This window comes from Tubulanus polymorphus, chromosome 9, assembly GCF_964204645.1.
Source record: "Tubulanus polymorphus chromosome 9, tnTubPoly1.2, whole genome shotgun sequence".
Lineage (NCBI taxonomy): Eukaryota > Metazoa > Nemertea > Palaeonemertea > Tubulaniformes > Tubulanidae > Tubulanus > Tubulanus polymorphus.
In genome coordinates, this window is record NC_134033.1 from 15758726 (window position 1) to 15780306 (window position 21581).

The 21581-nt window shown below is 38.7% G+C and overlaps 2 protein-coding genes across 3 annotated transcripts; one reads left to right on the forward strand and one right to left on the reverse strand.

Annotated features, from left to right (window-relative positions):
- Window positions 1-14217: 14217 nt before the first annotated feature.
- Window positions 14218-17832, reverse strand: LOC141910662 (uncharacterized). Of its 2 annotated transcripts, XM_074801378.1 has the most exons (4): window positions 17707-17826; window positions 17334-17465; window positions 16642-16782; window positions 14218-16399 (listed from the first exon to the last, which is right to left on the reverse strand). In XM_074801378.1, exons 1-4 carry the CDS (start codon window positions 17717-17719, stop codon window positions 15573-15575), a joined length of 1113 nt encoding a protein of 370 aa, XP_074657479.1. In that variant the 5' UTR covers window positions 17720-17826; the 3' UTR covers window positions 14218-15572. The 2 variants fall into 2 exon arrangements, 1 of the variants encoding a protein (XP_074657479.1); XR_012619905.1 differs by lacking the exons at window positions 14218-16399; window positions 16642-16782 and having other exon boundaries at window positions 17349-17502; window positions 17707-17832.
- A 57-nt stretch (window positions 17833-17889) lies between these two features.
- Window positions 17890-19625, forward strand: LOC141911019 (COX assembly mitochondrial protein homolog). Its single transcript, XM_074801963.1, has 4 exons — window positions 17890-18018; window positions 18193-18297; window positions 18385-18475; window positions 18886-19625. Exons 1-4 carry the CDS (start codon window positions 17934-17936, stop codon window positions 19001-19003), a joined length of 399 nt encoding a protein of 132 aa, XP_074658064.1. The 5' UTR covers window positions 17890-17933; the 3' UTR covers window positions 19004-19625.
- The last annotated feature ends 1956 nt before the right edge of the window (window positions 19626-21581 follow it).

The following is a 21581-nucleotide window of genomic DNA, read 5'->3' on the forward strand; positions in this document are numbered from 1 at the left end:
AACGTGATCAGTTCCAGCGATCAGAAACAGATAAACAGACATCAGCAAATCACAAAGCGCGATATTAATGATGAGGATATCTGAAGATTTATTTCGCGTTTCTGATGAAATTCGAATCGACCTAAAACGAAATAGAATAACGATAATATTGGAAACGAAAGTAAAGCAAGCGATGATCCAGATAACAGCTCTGAGAACAGTGTTCTCAATGAGGTCTGAACACGATGAGAATTGATCAGGATCCGGGAGACACCGGTCAATATTCGGCGCCATACAACAGAATTTATACGCGTCCGAAGCGAGAAAATATAAAGACGTCAAATTATCGAAGATATTATTTTTCACAGAAATTATCCGTGAGTTGTTGGTGATATCTAGAACTCCCAGTGAACTCAACCCAGAAAACGCGTATCTGGATATTGATATGACTGCGTTACTGCTGATATTCAAATATTTCAGCGCTGGTAAACCTCGGAATACGTTACGAGTAAGAACCGATATAGAGAGACCGTGCAGATCCATAACCGGAAGTGACGACAAACCGTTGAAGCTTCCATCTTCCAAATATCTCAGCGGATTTCCAGCGAGTAAAAGTTGTTTTAAATTGTTTAAACCAGTGAATGTATCAGCGTGTAGTGATACTAGGTGATTATACGACAGATCTAATATATTTAGATTGCGTAGATTAGAAAACGCGTTGGAGACAATATCAGATAAATCATTACGGGAAATATTGAGTATAAAAAGGTATAAAAATGGAGAAAATGTCGATTCATTGAATCTAACTCGGTTATTCGATAAAATCAGAACGCGAGTCGACGCCGCAAAAATTCCAGAAATATCTGATAATAAAGCGTTTTCACAATCAATCAAACGACCTTGACATTTACAGTAGTTAGGACACGTGACATCGCAGAAAGCCTCGTCATCCGAGTTGTGTTTACAATTAACGACGCCATCGCAAACTTCCGACTGAGGAATACATCTATTTTCATCGCCGCATTTAAACATTCCCGGACACGAAAACGTTTTACAATTGAATTCATCTTCTGAATGAGGACAATCTGATCGACCATCGCACACGTGTCTAATCGGTATACAGTAAGACGATGGACATTTCACTGTACCAGCTGCACATTCAAACTCATTACAATTCAGTAAATGTTCGAGTCTTCTACAAACAGGAAAACCTGTTGACATTCTTTCTAAAATACATCTATCTCTTCTCGCGTAACAATGAGGAGAATTGAATGAACATCTTTGTTTATCCGATTCTGTACAGAGTGAAGTGAAATTGGTCGTGCAGTAGTTCTCTGTAGTGCAGTGAATTTGTGGTTTAATCGTTATGTTTGTTGGCACTATTTCATCTTCTTCGAGGTCCCCGCCACAATCTACAACACCATCCCGATACAACAGAGAACTGATACATTCACCATTTACACACAAAAACCCGTTACATTCGTCGGAAGAGCAGCCTATTTCGTCGGATTTATCTTTACAATCAACCAGTCCATCACATCGTTTATATTTACCCACACATTGTCCGTTTTTACACTTAAACTGTTCTGAGGAACATAAAGTATGATAGCACGAGTTCTCATCTGATCCGTCAGCGCAATCTCGTACAAAATCACACACATTACTCACTGATATAACTCGTCCATCCGAACACTGGAACTGACTGTCTAAGTTTGAACCCGAACAATCGAGTTCATCTTCACCGTGTTGACAGTCGTTTCTATTGTCACATTCGCGATGGTCGCTGATACATCTTTGATCGTTACATTGAAACTGCCACGATTTACATCCGCTTATAGAAGCTAACTCTTCACCAGTTACATCATAGGAACATAGCATGGAATGCGCTACATCTGTGATATCATCGAAGGCAATCACTGACCATTTCACTGTTTTAATATACGTTATCCAATCTCTGATTACAACTGGTTTTATTGTCACAATTCTTCCGCTTGTACGATTAGTCAGTATAGCGCCATATTGATGCTGATAGTGGAAAACATTTATCAAATTCTGAATATCAATATTAGATGTTATTATACCTATGTCACCTCCGATTGTAAGACACATTTCTTTGGCTGTCTGGATTGTTAAACTTTTAGTATGGAGCGTTTTCCAGGCTGTAAGTATCTGATAGCAATGCGCTTCTATATGAATCCATCCTCTTAGACACGTGGAGTTAAATCGTTCAAAGTTGTTGCGTGTTATTTCAGTTGTATCGTTTTGGGAAGATGAATTAAAGTCGTTTCTCTCTGTTTCACAAATGAATGTTGTATGCGTTTGTATAATTTGACACGGGAATCGAACCCAGTTCGCTGATCCTCGTGGATTATTCAGTATCATCGCTGTACACGGCATATTGACGTCATTTATCGGTTGTTTTAGTTGGGGAGATATCAATCCTAGAATAACATCTGGTATTGTTTCATTAACAGCAGGTTTAAACCACTCTGTGTAACTCAACGGTTTCCCATCAGACCACGAGTAATAACCACTGGACTCCTTTAAAAACAAACAAACACGTGTTATACATTATTGAATATTTTTTTTTAGATTGTTCTATTATTTTAGAAATAACTCAATATCTCAACACGTGGTGATAAACTTATCAAAATTTCCAAATGTTTGTGATAAAATAAATTGCATGTTACCTGCCATTTCAATCCAATCATCACAATAAGTCCTGCTTGTGAATATGCCTCATGAAGCAGTTTTGTAGCGAACAGCTTTTTTACGGCCATCATTTCTTGTTGAGAGTTGATACTGAGAAGATGTCCTCCATATCTCTGTTGACAGTAAATTTCAGCGTTCTCCCAATTCAGACGTTTATGTTTGATGTATCTAATACACGAAACACCAGAATCTAGAAAATCTGATCGGCAGCCATTTATTCGATGTTTCAATAAAGGAGATTTTTCTAAAGTGTATTGAATTTGAAATATTGGCATGAACTCTGACAGCTCGAAATACAAGTCATACCCGAGTAGACTGTACAATACAAGTCCGGCTACTGCGTTATTTTCACATATTTTTGTTATATGACGGGTTTCTGTAAACGCGGAAAATAAATCGTTTGGATCGTCAAATATTTTGAAAATTTGTGTCAGTAATATTGATTCCCTGGTGTGGTAATCCGTAGATGTAGAGCATGATGTTTGTCCGATAAATTTAAACAGGAATCTGATGTAATAATTTATATTTATGTCGGATGAAAAAGAAAAAATATAGAATAATTGTGCAGTATAGGTAGTTAATCCAGGGAAGTCCGGTGACTGCACGAGTCCACAATGAATCTTATTTCTCGTGTTCCCTCCCATAAAACCTGGATTGCGTTGACTCAGTTTTAGTTTCTGACATTTACGTCGTAATACAATCATTAGTGGTAACCTCCAGAATTCATATTTAGTGCGTAATAATTTCACATGGTTTGATACGAGACTGGTATTTAACACGTGACTATTGAGACTTATCACTGAACAGGGATTCCTAGCTCCACGATAACATCTGTCAATTTGATATTCATGTTCTGATAATACATCTATGTTTTCTATCGGTTGGCGTCGATTTTCAGGTGTAATCACGAGACAATGTGACGTCATAGTGAGCTGACGTTCTCCCTCCCGTAGAACATACCCGTCACAGTCGGTAGCAGCAAACACGAGGTCACCAGTTGTTACTAGTATATCATGCCAGTTGTAAGCGTATGTTACTACAGTAACCGGTCCTCCTGATGTAATCAGACTCGGAACAGATCGACCATTGTTTCCCAGACCATCAGGACAATACGGACCATAGCGTCTAGCTGTAAAATTTGCACCATCATATATATAAAATCCAGCTCTCTCACAATTCTCTGATAAAACTGTTAGTTTTAATCTATAATTTGATCGTATATCCTCATAGATGTCGACTTTCGAGCTGAGTGCAAATCTACTGATACGATATTGTAACTTCCATTTCGAATATCTGGGGAACAGATTAGAATGTGACACTCTCCGATAGTATGGTACCTACAAAAGATGCAAACATGAAGTAGATCATCAGCATCCAATGAAATATTTCATGCCTTATTTATATTTACCATTCCACAGCAAAATATTGCCACTTGACCATTCTAAACGAATTATGTTCGAAAGAAAGTTGGTAGCTCGAGTCAAATTTAAAAGTTTTAAACATTTCGTCATTGTCATTGAGAAAAAAACCCACAAAAAACTGTCGACATATTTTCGTGCTGTTTTACTCACTCCTTTATTTTCTACTTTGACGTCTGTTTCCTTCAATGATTCTATTTTGTAGTCGATCAATGTTGAATTTCTAAACGATTTCCCGACAAAATTCTCTGATAACAGTAAACACAATATCACGAGAAATCCGTCAGATTTTACGCTTAAAGATTCCAGGTAGTTTTTACCGAGTAAAATATCAGTTCCGACAACCGTTAAACCTTCCAGTTTATAAACACCGATGACGTCACCGGAAGTGACGAGATCACGTGTCCAGTTGAAGACGACGTACTGCAGTATTTCAGCTATGATAGACCAGCAGTATAAGCGTTTAGACCGAGTTATTACGTGCGGCCTATCACCAGGTATGAGCACTCCGGATTTGTTTTTATAGATCGGAATCGATGGATTAGAAATATTCCAATCTGATATTCTATACATTTTAACGAATAGATTAGTTTTGAGTGATAATCGGACCTGTTTCATTGAAAAAGTGACGATAGCTTTGTTAGTTTTCGTGTAAATAGAGATGGGCGGATGTCCGGTTTGTTCCCGTATATTCATTATAGGTTCACTTGTGTTCCATCCGTCATAAATCTGAACGGTCACATATAAACCTGCTTGTTTGATTCTAAAATCTATTTTCTCAAAAGTTAAATTCATACCGAAACCCTTTGGTATCCCGGACCACTCCAGCTGGAGGAGACGACAAGTTAACATGTAGATGGCAAATTTGTAACCAGTTTTAATAGTTTGTAATTGTTTTATATATTTTGAGGAACAGTCGTGAACAGTTTTCAGATGTTTTTCCTCCAAACGATAAAATACATAAACGCGACTTCCTTTCACAACATCATTTACATCACTCTTGAACATCAACGATAATGAATTACTGCGGTAAATATCTAATCGTTTTCCATCACCGCACAGTAAGTTATCAGAATCGCTGATGTGAAGATAGTTATCTCTACAGAATATAGACGGCTCGATGTCGTAGTAAACTTGGACGCGAAAGGTACCCGGTAAAGAGCTGTTGATGAACCAATAACATTCAACACCGCGCGTAAACGACGGATAATTCGGTGAAACGATGTAACCGGACGTAGAATCGAGTGAAAACCACGTATTGTTACACCGTGAACTGACAGTTACAGACGGTTGATCGGTAGAGATCCGATCAGTCGTCTGAACCGACGACAGTTTCATTAGTAGAATGAGTAATAACGTTAAGAGACTGCGCGTCATGTTGACATTCTCCTCGATCAGTTTAACTCTAACTACAGCGAATAGATTTTAATCCAATTAATGTTGGGCGTTTCCCAGTGAATATGGATAGAGCTTGATGAGACTGACTCGGACTACACGGCGACCGTAAAAAGAAATTCAATAATCTACGAAACCGAATTAATGATTAACGAGATTTAAACGAGGTGTAAAAATATAATTCGATATCTAATGCCGAGTCAGTTCTATATACATACCATTTTTCAATGTTATTTCAAAACTCTAAATACGTTCTATTTCGAATACTGTCTCTGCCTTGACGTAAGGTGCTGCCGCAATACTCCTTGTAAGTGGGTTTTCTAGATACTGACTTAAGTCGACTCTGGCCATCGACGTGTTGAGGAGCATGTGGCGATTACCAGAGGTGATTCATATTTTTTTAAATCTTAGAATAGGTATTAACCCTGTTATCTATTTGATTCGTAAAGATTTACAATAATCTTATTGTGAATAGTTTTATTTCTTATTCATATGTCAACCTGGAAGCGGAGACAAAGTACAAAAGATAAAGAGTGAATAAAAGTGACAGTGATTAATAGTGAATATATCATCATATTACATAATATTTCCATCAATCACGAACCCTGGGTTCTTGTAGATCAGATAATTCAAAATTTCCTGATAGTAATCTGATATTCCCTGACAGATTTTCAAGAAAACTGTTCCGGAATCCGGAATTCGCTGATTTCCCTGATCTGTACATGAACCCTGTAAATCATTGTGCTGATTACTTTCCCAGTCTTGTATCGGTTCACTAAACTTTAAAATCAAAAACAAAGTTTCCGAATATTTCAGTGCGGCTTGTTACTTCGGTAAATATTCATTATCTTCTCGTGGGTAGAAAATAGAGTGCGTTTGCATCGCGGATTAAGGGATCACCGGGATAATTCTCAGATACCAACCGAAGATGGAGCGACGATGGGTTGTCAGTCATAACGAATAGGGGCACGTGATAATCAGAGATAATCGGATCCGTTGTAAGCGCAGTCTTGTGCAGTACGCAGTTCTGTAAGGTGCTGCCGCTATGCTCGTCGTTAGCGGATTTTCCAGACACTAATCTGAGCCACATCTGGCAACCAACGTGCAGAAGAACAAGTGTCGGTTGCCAGAGCCGGCTCGTATTAGTGTGTGAAATATCCGCTAACGACGAGCCTAGCGGCAGCACCTCACGGAACATCGTTACTACGAATGACTGCGCCAGAAAATGCTGTCCGTTATAATCGATAGTTTTAGAACGTCGTTTCCGCGACTAGATAACGACTAATATCTATATAATACTCATTAATAGTTTACGGCGAAATGTTTTTGGTTGTGTACAAAATTCCGTTTGACGAAGCGACGCTTTTGATTTTAACGGGACCGGAATAATACACCAATTGTCTTTCACCAGCGCCGACTCGCAACGTCTGTCGACGTTACACTTGAAAACGCAGTCGTCACCTTTTTACTTCTTACAAATATATTCTATTTGTCTATTTATTATTCAATTGCTTATTCATTTATGTATCTATTACATTTCATTCTCGTTTTTTGTTATCGGTAGTAGTGAATCATTTTGTTTTTGCGTATACATTTGAACCTCTATATTTATGCATCTATAGTGTGTACAGTGGTGGTTGTGGAAGCATTTTGACATTTGTAAATATAGTATAATAATCGTTGCATGCATTGGACATTAGAATACATGACTGCGCCGGTCACTGAGTCGTTTGTCTCGCATGGCGGGAGTACGCGTGATAATCAGAGGCTTTCGACTCGCACCGGGGGCTAAACGCTAATAATACTTCATGAAATCTAAGTTCGATATGATTCGAAAGAATATTGCCCATTCACATTTCGAAATTGATCGTTTTTTCCAGATGTCAGAATAAGAGCTATGTTTTATTCTTATTTTCATCATTTTAGGTCTGCAATAAAATCCAATTTTCGAGAGAATCAAAAAAGACGTCACAAACTTTTTTCGTTGTTGGATAATTTTTGCTTTTCTAAATGTTATTCAGATATACATAATAAAAACTAGATGATATTCATAGACTGCGTATAATATTTATCTTGAATTGTTTTGTGTTCGAGACATAATTCAATCATCTTTTCGACCGTGCACCACTCATAAATGCTGGTGGATCCGGACTCCGAGTAAAGCTCTGGTCTGTTTTGGTCCTACAATGTATAATCTACCGGTACTGTTCTTTTGTAACTGCAGATTTTAACAAATCGATATAAATGCGCAGAAGGCTATAAGAACTCTTTCCATTTCTGTAACTAAACCCTTGGAGTAATCATATTGTCAAATGATTCATAACCATGAGTGTTAATTTCTCCTCGAGAGTAAAATACAGTATTGGATCTTGGGTCATTTTCTGTAACGAGGTAGCAAGTGATAATCGTGCGAATTGGGCCGATTATTGGTTGTCGTCACACGAATCAAGACCCGCGAAAATCTCCGGTAATCCGAGCTACAGTAAAAATCATCTTTAACCCGATTTATTTCGTAAATAAATTCGATCCGATCGTAAATAAGATATAGATTTCATTTGCACAACGCCGTGAGGCTATTTGATTGGTTTTCTGCGTTTATTTCGAGCTCGTATGGATTTCATATCGATAGTTAGAATAGTATAAAGAAGTGGGTTCAGAGTTGAGTTTATCGGTAAGAAAAGAACGGCCAGCCAAGCGGCAACCTGGTTCGGTATCTCGACCAAAAATACGGCGCACAACTGAACGATTATTAACGGTAACCAGCAAAATAAATTACACAAATTGATGACTAAACTGCGTCGAGCTAGAACGAGTTCTGTAGGATCAGCTCTACCCGAACCGGACCTGCTTCCGGATACATACTTGTACATCTGCGCGTACGACATCATTATCAGAGTGAGAATGATCGCGTTTAATACAGCGAATATAGCGAACGAATATTGCCAACCATTGACATCTATAGATATTAAATTCATAGGTAAACAGATACCTGTGCTACCGTAAAAATTATCACCGAAATAAGACGACCGAGACAGCGGCAGAAAGGCGATTAAACTCAGAAATATCCAGCATAAACAAGACAGAATCATAATAATATTTGAGGATAAAACCGGGTTACCGGAAAATGGATCGACGATATTCGAATATCTGAAACGCGTGAGGAGAAAGAGAAATGTTAAAGAACCTTCACAAGATATCGTCACCACAATTCCGGCAACGCTGCATAATGAACTGCGAGTCCAAGTTTCAGAATTCAGAAAATAAACACCTTTATAAACGTGATCAGTTCCTGCGATCAGAAACAGATAAACCGACATCAGGAAATCACAAAGCGCGATATTGATGATGAGGATATCCGACGATTTATTTTGTGTTTCTGACGAAACTCGAATCGACCTAAAACGAAATAGAATAACGATAATATTGGAAACGAAAGTAAAACAAGCGATGATCCAGATAACAGCTGTGAGGACAGTGTTCTCAATGAGGTCTGAACACGATGAGAATTGATCAGGATCCGGGAGACACCGGTCAATATTCGGCGCCATACAACAGAATTTATACGCGTCCGAAGCGAGAAAATATAAAGACGTCAAATTATTGAAGATATTATTTTTCACAGAAATTATCCGTGAGTTGTTGGTGATATCTAGAACTCCCAGTGAACTCAACCCAGAAAACGCGTATCTGGATATTGATTCGATTACGTTACTGCTGATATTCAAATATTTCAGCGCTGGTAAACCTCGGAATACGTTACGAGTAAGAACCGATATAGAGAGACCGTGCAGATCCATAACCGGAAGTGACGTCAAACCGTTGAAGCTTCCATCTTCCAAATATCTCAGCGGATTTCCAGCGAATAAAAGTTGTTTTAAATTGTTTAAACCAGTGAATGTATCGGCATGTAGTGATACTAGGTGATTATAGGACAGATCTAATATATTTAGATTGCGTAGATTAGAAAACGCGTTGGAGACAATGTCAGATAAATCATTACGGGAAATATTTAGTATAAAAAGGTATAAAAATGGAGAAAATGTCGATTCATTAAATCTAACTCGGTTATTCGATAAAATCAGAACGCGAGTCGACGCGGCAAAAATGTTAGAAATATCAGATAAAGAAGCGTTTTCACAATCAATCAAACGACCTTGACATTTACAGTAGTTAGGACACGTGACGTCGCAGAAAGCCTCGTCATCCGAGTTGTGTTTACAATTAACGACGCCATCGCAAACTTCCGACTGAGGAATACATCTGTGTTCATCACCGCATTTAAACATTCCTGGACACGAAAACGTTTCACAATTGAATTCATCTTCTGAATGAGGACAATCTGATCGACCATCGCACACGTGTCTAATCGGTATACAGTAAGACGATGGACATTTCACTGTACCAGCTGGACATTCAAACTCATTACAATTCAGTAAATGTTCGAGTCTTCTACAAACAGGAAAACCTGTCGGCATTCTTTCTAAAATACATCTATCTCCTCTCGCGTAACAATGAGGAGAATCGAATGAACATCTTTGTTTATCCGATTCTGTACAGAGTGAAGTGAAATTGGTCGTGCAGTAGTTCTCTGTAGTGCAGTGAATTTGTGGTTTAATCGTTATGTCGGTTGTTACTATTTCATCTTCTTCGAGGTCCCCGCCACAATCTACAACACCATCCCGATACAACAGAGAACTGATACATTCACCATTTACACACAAAAACCCGTTACATTCGTCGGAAGAGCAGACGATTTCATCGGATTTATCTTTACAATCAACCAGTCCATCACATCGTTTATATTTACCCACACATTGTCCGTTTTTACACTTGAACTGTTCAGAGGAACATAAAATATGATAGCACGAGTTCTCATCTGATCCGTCAGCGCAATCTCGTACAAAATCACATAAATTACTCACTGATATAACTCGTCCATCTGAACAGTGGAACTGACTTTGTAAGTTTGAACCCGAACAATCGAGTTCATCTTCACCGTGTTGACAGTCGTTTTTAATGTCACATACGCGATGGTCGCTGATACATCTTTGATCGTTACATTGAAACTGCCACGATTTACATCCGCTTATAGAAGCTAACTCTTCACCACCAGTTACATTATAGGAACATAGCACAGAATTAACTACATCTGTCCCATTATCGAATGCAGTCACTGACCATATCACTGTTTTAATATACGTTATCCAATCTCTAATTACGACCGGTTTTATTGCCACAATTCTTCCGCTTGTATGATTAGTCAGTATAGCGCCATATTGATGCTGATAGTGGAAAACATTTATCAAATTCTGAATATCAATATTAGATGTTATTATACCTATGTCACCTCCGATTGTAAGACACATTTCTCTGGCTGTCTGGATTGTTAAACTTTTAGTGTTGGGCGTTTGCCAGGCTGTAAGTATCTGATAGCATTGCGCTTCTATATGAATCCATCCTCTTAGACACGTGGAGTTAAATCGTTCAAAGTTGTTGCGTGTTATTTCAGTTGTATCGTTTTGTGAAGATGGATTAAAGTCGTTTCTTTCTGTTTCACAAATGAATGTTGTATGCGTTTGTATAATTTGACACGGGAATCGAACCCAGTTCGCTGATCCTCGTGGATTATTCAGTATCATCGCCGTACACGGCATATTGACGTCATTTATCGGTTGTTTTAGTAGAGGAGATATCAATCCTAGAATAACATCTGGTATTGTTTCATTAACAGCAGGTTTAAACCACTCTGTGTAACTCAATGGTTTCCCTTCAGACCACGAGTAATAACCACTGGACTCCTTTAAAAACAAACAAACATGTGTTATACTGAATATTCTTTTTAGATTGTTCTTTTATTTTAGAAATAACTCAATATCTCAACCCGTGGTGAGAAAATTAATCACAATTTCCAAATGTTTATGATAAAATAAATTGCATGTTACCTGCCATTTCAATCCAATCATCACAATAAGCCCCGCCTGTGAATATGCCTCATGAAGCAGTTTTGTAGCGAACAGCTTTTTTACGGCCATCATTTCATGTTGAGAGTTGATACTGAGAAGATGTCCTCCATATTTCTGATGACAGTAAATTTCAGCGTTCTCCCAATTCAGACGTTCATGTTTGATGTATCTAATACACGAAACGCCTGAATCTAGAAAATCTGATCGGCAGCCATTGCTTCTATGTTTCAGTAAAGGTGATTGTTCTAAAGTGTATTGAATTTGAAATATTGGCATGAACTTTGACAGCTCAAAATACAGGTCATACCCGAGTAGACTGTACAATACAAGTCCTGTTACTGCGTTATTTTCACATAATTTTGTTATATGACGGGTTTCTGTAAACGCGGAAAATAAATCGTTTGGATCATCAAATATTTTGATAATTTGTGTCAGTAATATTGATTCCCTGGTGTGGTGACTAGTAGATTTAGAGCATGATGTTTGTCCGATAAATTTAAACAGGAATCTGATGTAATTACTTATATGCATGTCGGTAGAAAAAGAAAAAACATAGAACAATTGTGCAGTACCGGTAGGTAATCCAGGGAAGTTAAGTGACTGCACGAGTCCACAATAATCTATCTCATTCCTTCCACCAATAGCGGCCGGAAAGCCTCGTTTTAATTTCTGACATTTACGCCGTAATACTATCATTAGTGGTGAACTCCAGAATTCATATTTAGTGCGCAATAATTTCACGTGGTTTAATACGAGACCGGTATTTAACACGTGACCATTGAGACTTAACGCTGAACAGGGATTCATACCTTTACGATAACAACTGTCAATTTGATATTCATGTTCTGATAATACATCTATGTTTTCTATCGGTAGGCGTCGATTTTCAGGTGTAATCACGAGACAATGTGACGTCATAGTGATCTGACGTTCTTTTCCCCGTAGAACATACCCGTCACAGTTAGTAGGAGCAAACTTGAAAAAAACAGTTGCTAGTAGATCATGCCAGTTGTAAGCGTATGTTACTACAGTAACCGGTCCTCCTGATGTAATCAGACTCACAACAGATCGACCATAGTTTCCCAGACCAGCAGCAGGACAATACGGACCATAGCGTCTAGCTGTAAAATTACCACCATCATATATATAAAATCCAGCTCTCTCACAATTCTCTGATAAAACTGTTAGTTTAAATCCAGACTCATAGATGTCGATTTTCGAGCTGAGTGCAAATCTACTGATACGATATTGTAACTTCTGTTTTGAATATCTGGGGAACAGATTAGAATGTGACACTTCATGGTGATACAGCACCTACAACAGATTTAAACATAATGCGAGTCATCATTAATCACAATTAAAATGTTAATGATTTATATTAAAAAATTATAAATCGGTAAAATGTTTCGTTAAAACTTAGAGATTGTATCATCATCTTATTGGTTTGAAAACAAACTAAAATCACTACAATGAATTCACCACATATTTTCGTGCTGTTTTACTCACTTTTTTATTTTCCACTTTGACGTCTGTTTCTTTCAATGATTCTATTTTGTATTCGATCAATGTTGAATTTCTAAACGATTTCCCGACAAAATTCTCTGATAACAGTAAACACAATATCACGAGAAATCCGTCAGATTTTATACTTAAAGATTCCAGGTAGTTTTTACCGAGTAAAATATCAGTTCCGACAACCGTTAAACCTTCCAGTTTATAAACACCGATGACGTCATCGGAAGTGACGAGATCACGTGACCAGTTGAAGACGACGTACTGCAGTATTTCAGCTGTGATAGACCAGCAGTATAAGCGTTTAGACTGAGTTATTACGTGCGGCCTATCACCAGGTATGAGCACTCCGGATTTGTGTTTGTAGATCGGAATCGATGGATTAGAAATATTCCAATCTGATATTCTATACATATTAACGAATAGATTAGATTTGAGGTATAATCGGACCTGTTTCATTGAAAAAGTGACGATAGCTTCGTTAGTTTTCGTGTAAATAGAGATGGGCGGATGTCCGGTTTGTTCCCGTATATTCATTATAGGTTCACTTGTGTTCCATCCGTCATAAATCTGAACGGTCACATGTAAACCTGCTTGTTCGAATCTAAAATCTATTTTCTCAAAAGTCAAATTCATACCGAATCCCTCTGGTATCCAAGACCACTCCAGCCGGAAGAGGCTACAAAATCTATCCATGTAGATGGCAAATTTGTAACCAGTTTTAACAGTTTGTAATGGTTTTATATATTTTGAGGAACAGTCGTGAACAGTTTTCAGATGTTTTTGCTCCAAACGATAAAATACATAAACTCGACTTCCTTTCACAACATCATTTACATCACTCTTAAACATCAACGATAATGAATTACTGCGGTAAATATCTAATCGTTTTCCATCACCGCACAGTAAGTTATCAGAATCGCTGATGTGAAGATAGTTATCTCTACAGAATATAGACGGCTCGATGTCGTAGTAAACTTGGACGCGAAAGGTACCCGGTAAAGAGCTGTTGACGAACCAATAACATTCAAATCCGCGCGTAAACGACGGATAATTCGGTGAAACGATGTAACCGGACGTAGAATCGAGTGAAAACCACGTATTGTTACACGGTGAACTGACAGTTACAGACGGTTGATCGGTAGAGATCCGATCAGTCGTCTGAACCGACGACAGTTTCATTAGTAGAATGAGTAATAACGTTAAGAGACTGCGCGTCATGTTGACATTCTCCTCGATCAGTTTAACTCTAACTACAGCGAATAGATTTTAATCCAATGAATGTAGGGCGTTTCCCAGTGAATATGGATAGAGCTGGATGAGACTGACTCGGACTACACGGCGACCGTAAAAAGAAATTCAATAATCTACGAAACCGAATTAATGATTAACGAGATTTAAACGAGGTGTAAAAATATAATTCGATATTTTGTGCCGAGTCAGTTTTATATTAATAAAATTTCAAAAATTTCTACATTCAAGATTTCTCAATTATTTCCAATAGTACAACTAGCTTGTCGTGAGGCTATGCTCGTCGTTAGCGGGTTTTCTAGACGCTTACTTCAGTCGACAGTGGCAAACTTGAGGAGCACGCGTTGGTTGCCTGAGTCGATTCACATTCGTGTATGAAAATCGCGCTAACGATGAGTTAGCGGTAGCTACCTCCCTTCATTTCCAGTAGGAATCAATCATCGAACAGTGTCTTGAGAAACCACGATATGTGCGACATTAAGCAAAAAAACAATTTAATGTATGTAAACACACACAATTTGTTAATACAGTCGACCCCCGATATATCGCCCTCTACCGCCACCCCCGCCTACTGCCAGGTTTTCTCAATGTACATCTCAATACAAATACATAGTAAGACACCCCTGATATACCGCCCTCCCATATACCGCCACCCCCGCCTACTGCCAGGTTTTCTCAATGTACATCTCAATACAAATACATAGTAAGACACCCCTGATATACCGCCCTCCCATATACTGCCACCCCCGCCTACTGCCAGGTTTTCTCAATGTACATCTCAATACAAATACATAGTAAGACACCCCTGATATACCGCCCTCCCATATACCGCCACCCCCGCCTACTGCCAGGTTTTCTCAATGTACATCTCAATACAAATACATAGTAAGACACCCCTGATATACCGCCCTCCCATATACCGCCACCCCCGCCTACTGCCAGGTTTTCTCAATGTACATCTCTATACAAATGCATAGTAAGACACCCCCGATATACCGCCCTCGGGGTCATTCATTTATTACGTACGCATTAGGGGAGGGGGAGGGGTCAGTGCAATTGCGTACTGTAATGCTTAATGTATACGAAAAATGGCCGATTTTGCGTACAGAGAGGGAGGGGTTGAAAAATTCAAATTTTATGCGTACGTAATTAATGAATGATCCCCTCCCATATCAGGAGTTATCTGTACGTACATGTACATGACACGTTTTTAACAAAAAAGAATAACCCTAAATACATATTTTCAATGCACAAAATATTAAGTGTCAGAATAAGGTCGGGTTCAAATGTTGCTGGTGTTTCAGTAAATTTGTCTGCTCGTCATGCAAATACAGCACGCGTATCATCCCTCGCGATGCGAATGCACGGCCGCCAGGTGGCGCTGTAGGTACGCTTCGCTTTTGAACTGTTTATCGCAAATCGAGCAGCGACGCTGCTTTTTATTCAGCACGCGACACGCGACGCGCCGGTGACCGGTCAGGTGACATTTTTGCGAGAAGGACTTGCCGCACGCGTCGCAGAGGAACGGTTTGATTCGATCGTGCACGACGCTGTGTCTACGCAGACGACCGACCGTCGGGAACAGCTTCCCGCATGAGTCGCAGCTGTAGAATACATCCGACCCCGACCGTTCGACGCCCGGTCTCTTCGAACCAGAGTGAATTTTCAAATGTCCTTTCAAATGGCATTTCTGCGCGAATTTCTTACCGCATTCGTCGCACTGCCAGCGTTTAATTCCCGTATGACTGTCGAGATGGCGCTCTAGTCGACTGCGGGTCGGAAATCGCTTCCGACAATCCGGCGCTGCGCATTCGAATTGACCGCCGTCGATCAGCGCCCCCTGTTGATCGTCGCCGCTGAAATCGTTGATCGATTCCGGGTTGGCTTCGCGTTTCGAGTGCCGTATTAAATGGTCGTGAAAATCGTTGAGATATTTAAATCGCAACGAGCAGATTTTACACGAGATCGGATCATCGTCGCCGGTCGACCGTTCGAGTAAGAATTCGTGGAGAACGTCGTCGCAAGTCGAACACGATTTCATCGATATCGAATGTTCCGATAATAGATGACCGGATAATTCTAACCGAAACGCGCACTCGAAATCGCAATGATGACACAATTGTCGAACCGTCGAGTCGAAACCCGCGCTTTCCTCTTCTGACTTGCAATCTGCAGAAAGTAAAAACAAGTTCGTTGTAACACAGTTTCACTAATAGTTCTCTTTGTATCAAGTCAATGGACCTTATTAGGCCCAATAAATCATCATGTACTTGATACCAATATTAATAATAGTTTTAAGCACAGACTTTCTAAAGTAATGGAGCTGAAACGTTTTATCAAAACGCCAGTTTTCAACTGAATTAAAATAACAATTCACTATTGTAAATATAAGAATTTGGAACGAGATTCACTCAAACTCATGATTATAGCGTCCGTTGTTTCGAGGAATTCAGCCGTCAACGTTTCTTCGTTCTTTTCTTCTTCAGCGCGATAAACACCGGCGACCGAATTCAGCCGATTTGTTTTAGGTTCGTTGTTTACAACAATTTCATCTACAACAAAAATATCATACGTTAATCATAACAAGTGTATACCAGCTGGGTTTTCAGTGGCTAGGCCAGGGTAAAAAGAAGTACTTAGAAGGACTTTTTCAGCAATTTAAGACCCAAAAGGAGGGAGGGACTTGTGGACTCGGAAAGAAGTACTTTCCAGTAAAATGAGGGCCCATAAAGGAGCATTTTCGCAATGCCTTTGCCCGAATACTCGTCATGTAGACCAGTCATATATTTCAGGGTAAATCCATAACACTTTCCTGTATATTCAATATTACTGATAATTGAATTACCAGGCCCGAGTAATGAAATACTTCAACAGTCGTATTCGCGACAAAATTGCGCGCGAAAATTCATAAAAATTAAATTTGGAAGGACTTTTTCATCAAAAGGAAGGATTTAGATTCAAAAAGAAGGACAAAGATGATGTTTGTCCAAACTTTTTCCAAAAGGACTTGGAGGGACTGCTGGAAACCCTGTACCAGATAGATATACCAAAAAGATAAATTTTGAAAATAAACAATATCCTAAGTCGTTGTTCTTTGACTCACTTTCAACTCGGCGATTTCGACGTCGACATTCCGACCACTTGCACCAAGTCACCTCGTCAACACTCGCGACGAATTTCTCCAAGATCTCCGGACATGATTTCAGAGTACTGACGATTAGTTCTTCGGGAATATCTGTTACGAAATAGGAGGAACGCAACGATCATGTCGTCTTTTTATAAAAAAAACAAAACTTAAGATAGATTAGTCTGAACACCAGTCGTTGTTACCGGTTCCCTGTAGAACAGAAGTTCAAGTTTACTTCGTGGATAAAAAATTATGCAATCAAACAGAACAGCAGAAGTAGTAGACATGAGAATTTAATTTTTTTTTAAACTCCTTTTAGGCTTTAGTCGCTGGGATCACAAAAACTCACCAAACCAAACCATGCTTTTTCTTTTAATCTTCAGCTCAATCTAACTTTCATTCGGTCAAGAGTCGATGATTTAATTCGTAAAACTTTTGGAATTTTTCCGCTAAACCATGGGCGCCGCCATTTTGTCCACGGAATTGGTCATGTGATCTGCCCGTTAACTGGTTCCTAATCAAGAGAAACTGACGCCAGTTACACTCGGATTCGAATCCCGCATTTTCTCAAACAACATGGCGACCGCTTGTGATACTTCGCAACAAGAAGATGATCTTACAGTTCTAGCGGGTAATCTTGGCGGTGGACCGAAAGGCTTAGGTATGAACTACGTTTTCTAAATATGTTTTCTTTCATTGGCTCAGGTCAAATTATTTCCTAACGTGCCTTATTCTCCAAAATCATAGATATTCGGTGAATAATACGCCATCGAGCACCCTAAAATACGGAATTGGACTCGCACTGCTAACTTGTGCGATTTTTGATATTTTTTAGGAGACCCGGACAGTAGATTATTACGGAGAGTTGAAAGAGAAATATTGATACCGAAAAAAATGAAGAAAAAAGCGCACGAAGTCCATTGCAAAGAAATAGTTGATGGTTCGTTAAAAATGTGGCATTTTTGGAAGCAGAAATGTAGAGAATTTATATTTTTCAATGAATAATCATCTATTTATTTCTTTACAGCTTTGACGAAATGTGGCAAAGAAAGTGGTTTATTTTTACCATTTTTGTGTCGAAAAGAAAATAAAGCGTTGGAACAATGTTTAGACAAGTGGTAATGATAATTTTATCGAGTTGGATAACAGTGTTGTACCTAAAGCATCTGATATTTTTTTTTAGTGGGGCCAAAGAAACCCGAAAAAGAGCAGTTCTATAACAATAACATTTTCGACAAGGGCACTTTTCCAAAATTTCTTGCAGGGGGGCAACATGTTTTTGAAGAAAAATCCGACAATTATTATTAAGAAAAACTAAGTAGACCTTAATTTGAGTTGAGTTGATACTCAATTCTATCAGCCATTTTCAAAACGTTTTTGAAAATGGCTCATACAATTGAGTTAAAACGCCACTATTCCCTTAGTTTCTCTCCATAATTGTCGGTTTTATTCCTTAATTGAATTACAGACAGTCACTTGTATATGGCATTCAACTCTTAGGGTTTTTTTTTTGTTTTAATCATTTTAGGTATCACAATAAAGATTTCGTAGATGAATGCACCCAGGAGTACCTAGCAGAGAGGGCTGAATACCGACGCACCGGAATTAAACAAAAACAACATAAAAAAGAAGTCACCGGATTTTAATGATTTCTCAAGTCGTGATACGAGTCAAACTCCGTAAAAGTTGAAAAGCTGGGATCATTGACGACTTTTATCCATTTGAGACTGAAAATTAGAGACAAATTCAGTGATGTGACTTTTTTATCAATGATGATTTCACCGAGTTTGAGTACAGTAGAATCCGCTTAATTCGGATCATTTTGGGACCAACAAAATTCATCCGATTTACGAGAAATCCGCATTAAAAAGTCATTTTCTTGTATATTAATGAACAAATGGACTGCAAATATTGTCCAGATTAGACCATTATCCGGATTAAGCTGATCCGGATTAAGCAGGTTTGACTGCACAGTCCAACCCGGTTAATCTGGATCGGCTTAATCCGGATATTGGTCTAATCCGGACAATATTTTCCGGATTAAAAAGTCATTTTCTTGTATATTAATGAACAAATGGACTGCAAAAATTGTCCGGATTGGACTGTAATCCGGATTAAGCGGTTTTGACTGTAGTTTCTTGATGTCTGCTGAACTTGTGTGGAATATTTCAAAACTATCGGGAAAATCGATTGTGATACTATGTACATATTGCAGTATGTGTAGAAATGATAGGATTAGGAATAAAGATTTAAGTGATTTTGTGAGAAGGTTTTTGTTTCGCGTCAGTCAATATTTTACGACCGATTGCAATACGGTGGAAAAGGCGTAAAAAGCGAATCTTGTGGCCAAAAATGAAATCATCGTGTATTAAAAACGGGTTTCGTCTACGAGGTTCAACTGTATGATTCGTTTGCCCGGAGGTTCAGGCGAGGAGTCGTTCTTCGCCAAATAGGCCAATTTTGAGCTAGTTCAACAGTGTTCCTTTTTAAAACAGACCCTGTACTACAGTCGTGACGACTGTACTTCCTTTAAAAAATGGTTTTAAATCAGAAAACTGGTTTGTGCGTTTAAGATGCTCACAGAACTGAAACGTTTCGACCGGACTTAAATCTGATTGGCGCACTTGAACCGGGACCAGTTCCACCGCTTGTCAATGACAGTCAACTCCGAGTCAAATCTTGAAACCAGGTCCAGAAGACTTACCACGACTAGCGGTATTTACTAACTAGATTTGAGTGCTTGATAGTCCGCTGCGAATGAAGCGTATGCACTTATTGTCGTCGTATTGATTTTCGGTGACATTTTAGAATTGACGACACGGTCATAAAATGTTCTATATTGATTTATCGACTGGTAGATATCGATACTGATCCAAATAATAACAGCGCCACACCCTTCATAAATACATAAACACATGTATATCGTTCAGCTCTATTTGACCTTAGCTGCAGGAAATCAGAACGGGGGGTTGGTTCAAACTGTGGAACTGAATCAAATTAAACCCACACAACTGTGGAACTGGGTCCCGAGTCAAATTAAACAACAAACACAACTGTGGAACTGGGTCCCGAGTCAAATTAGACTCACGCAACTGTGGAACTGGGTCCAGCGTCAAATTAGACCCACACAACTGTGGAACTGGGTCCCGAGTCAAATTAGACCCACACAACTGTGGAATTGGGTCCCGAGTCAAATTAAACCCACTGTGGAACGGGGTCCATTAAACATTTGTGGAAATGGATCCAAGAATCATATTACCCAAGTAAAACTGACTCATTGTCAACTTATGATCAGAAACATTTCAAGGTCGAAAGTTTTGCCCACGAAACGGAAAGGAAATGCGGAATTAGACCGGGAGGGACTCAATGCACCAGAGATTGACGTCAATCGGTGTGAATGATAGAATCATCAATACATATTTGCGTAGTCCGTCCGTTTTGAGAAAGGCGGATATTAGAACCAGGCGGCGGATTACGGGAATTAAGGGCGTATGAAAATAAGAAACCTCTTATCATCAGTATAAATCACCTTCCCTTGACTGCGTGACGCACATCGTGGATTACAGCCATAACAAACAATATGATGAAAATCAGAGAAAAAATAGTCAGTAAATTTTCTTGAAATACATAAGAAAACTAACTTGAAAGTTTATCCACGCCTTAAAAAATAACACACATCGACAATGAATATTATAATATGAATTTATTACGGTTTAAAGGATCAACATGTTGAATATATCGATAATTGAATTGAATTGACTTGACAACCAGTCTTCTAGCCCCGATGTATTGATGTAGTTGTGCGCATGCGCTTAAAATGTAACGAAAATAGAATAACATATAAAATTACAAAATAAACGCCAAATAATTGTGATTGTAATTTTGAAACGCTAATATTGATGACGTAGTGCACATCGACTCCCGCTGAGAAACCCCTTAAATAACTAGGTATCAAATGTATATAAACATCAGTGTAACGGTTTTTACGGCATCAAAAAAAACGTGATTCACGCGCAGCCGATGATAAAATACACTATTTCGTAAATACGAAATTTACAATAATTGTCACGGGGACAATGTTGCTAATTTTCTTTGAAATCAATTTGATAACATCATTTACGCTTCGAAACCCGGAATGAGCAATTAATCTATTCATAAATGATTAGTAGGTGTTTAAACCGACCTATTGGGAAATTCAGTTTAACTTGTAATAAACTCTAGAAT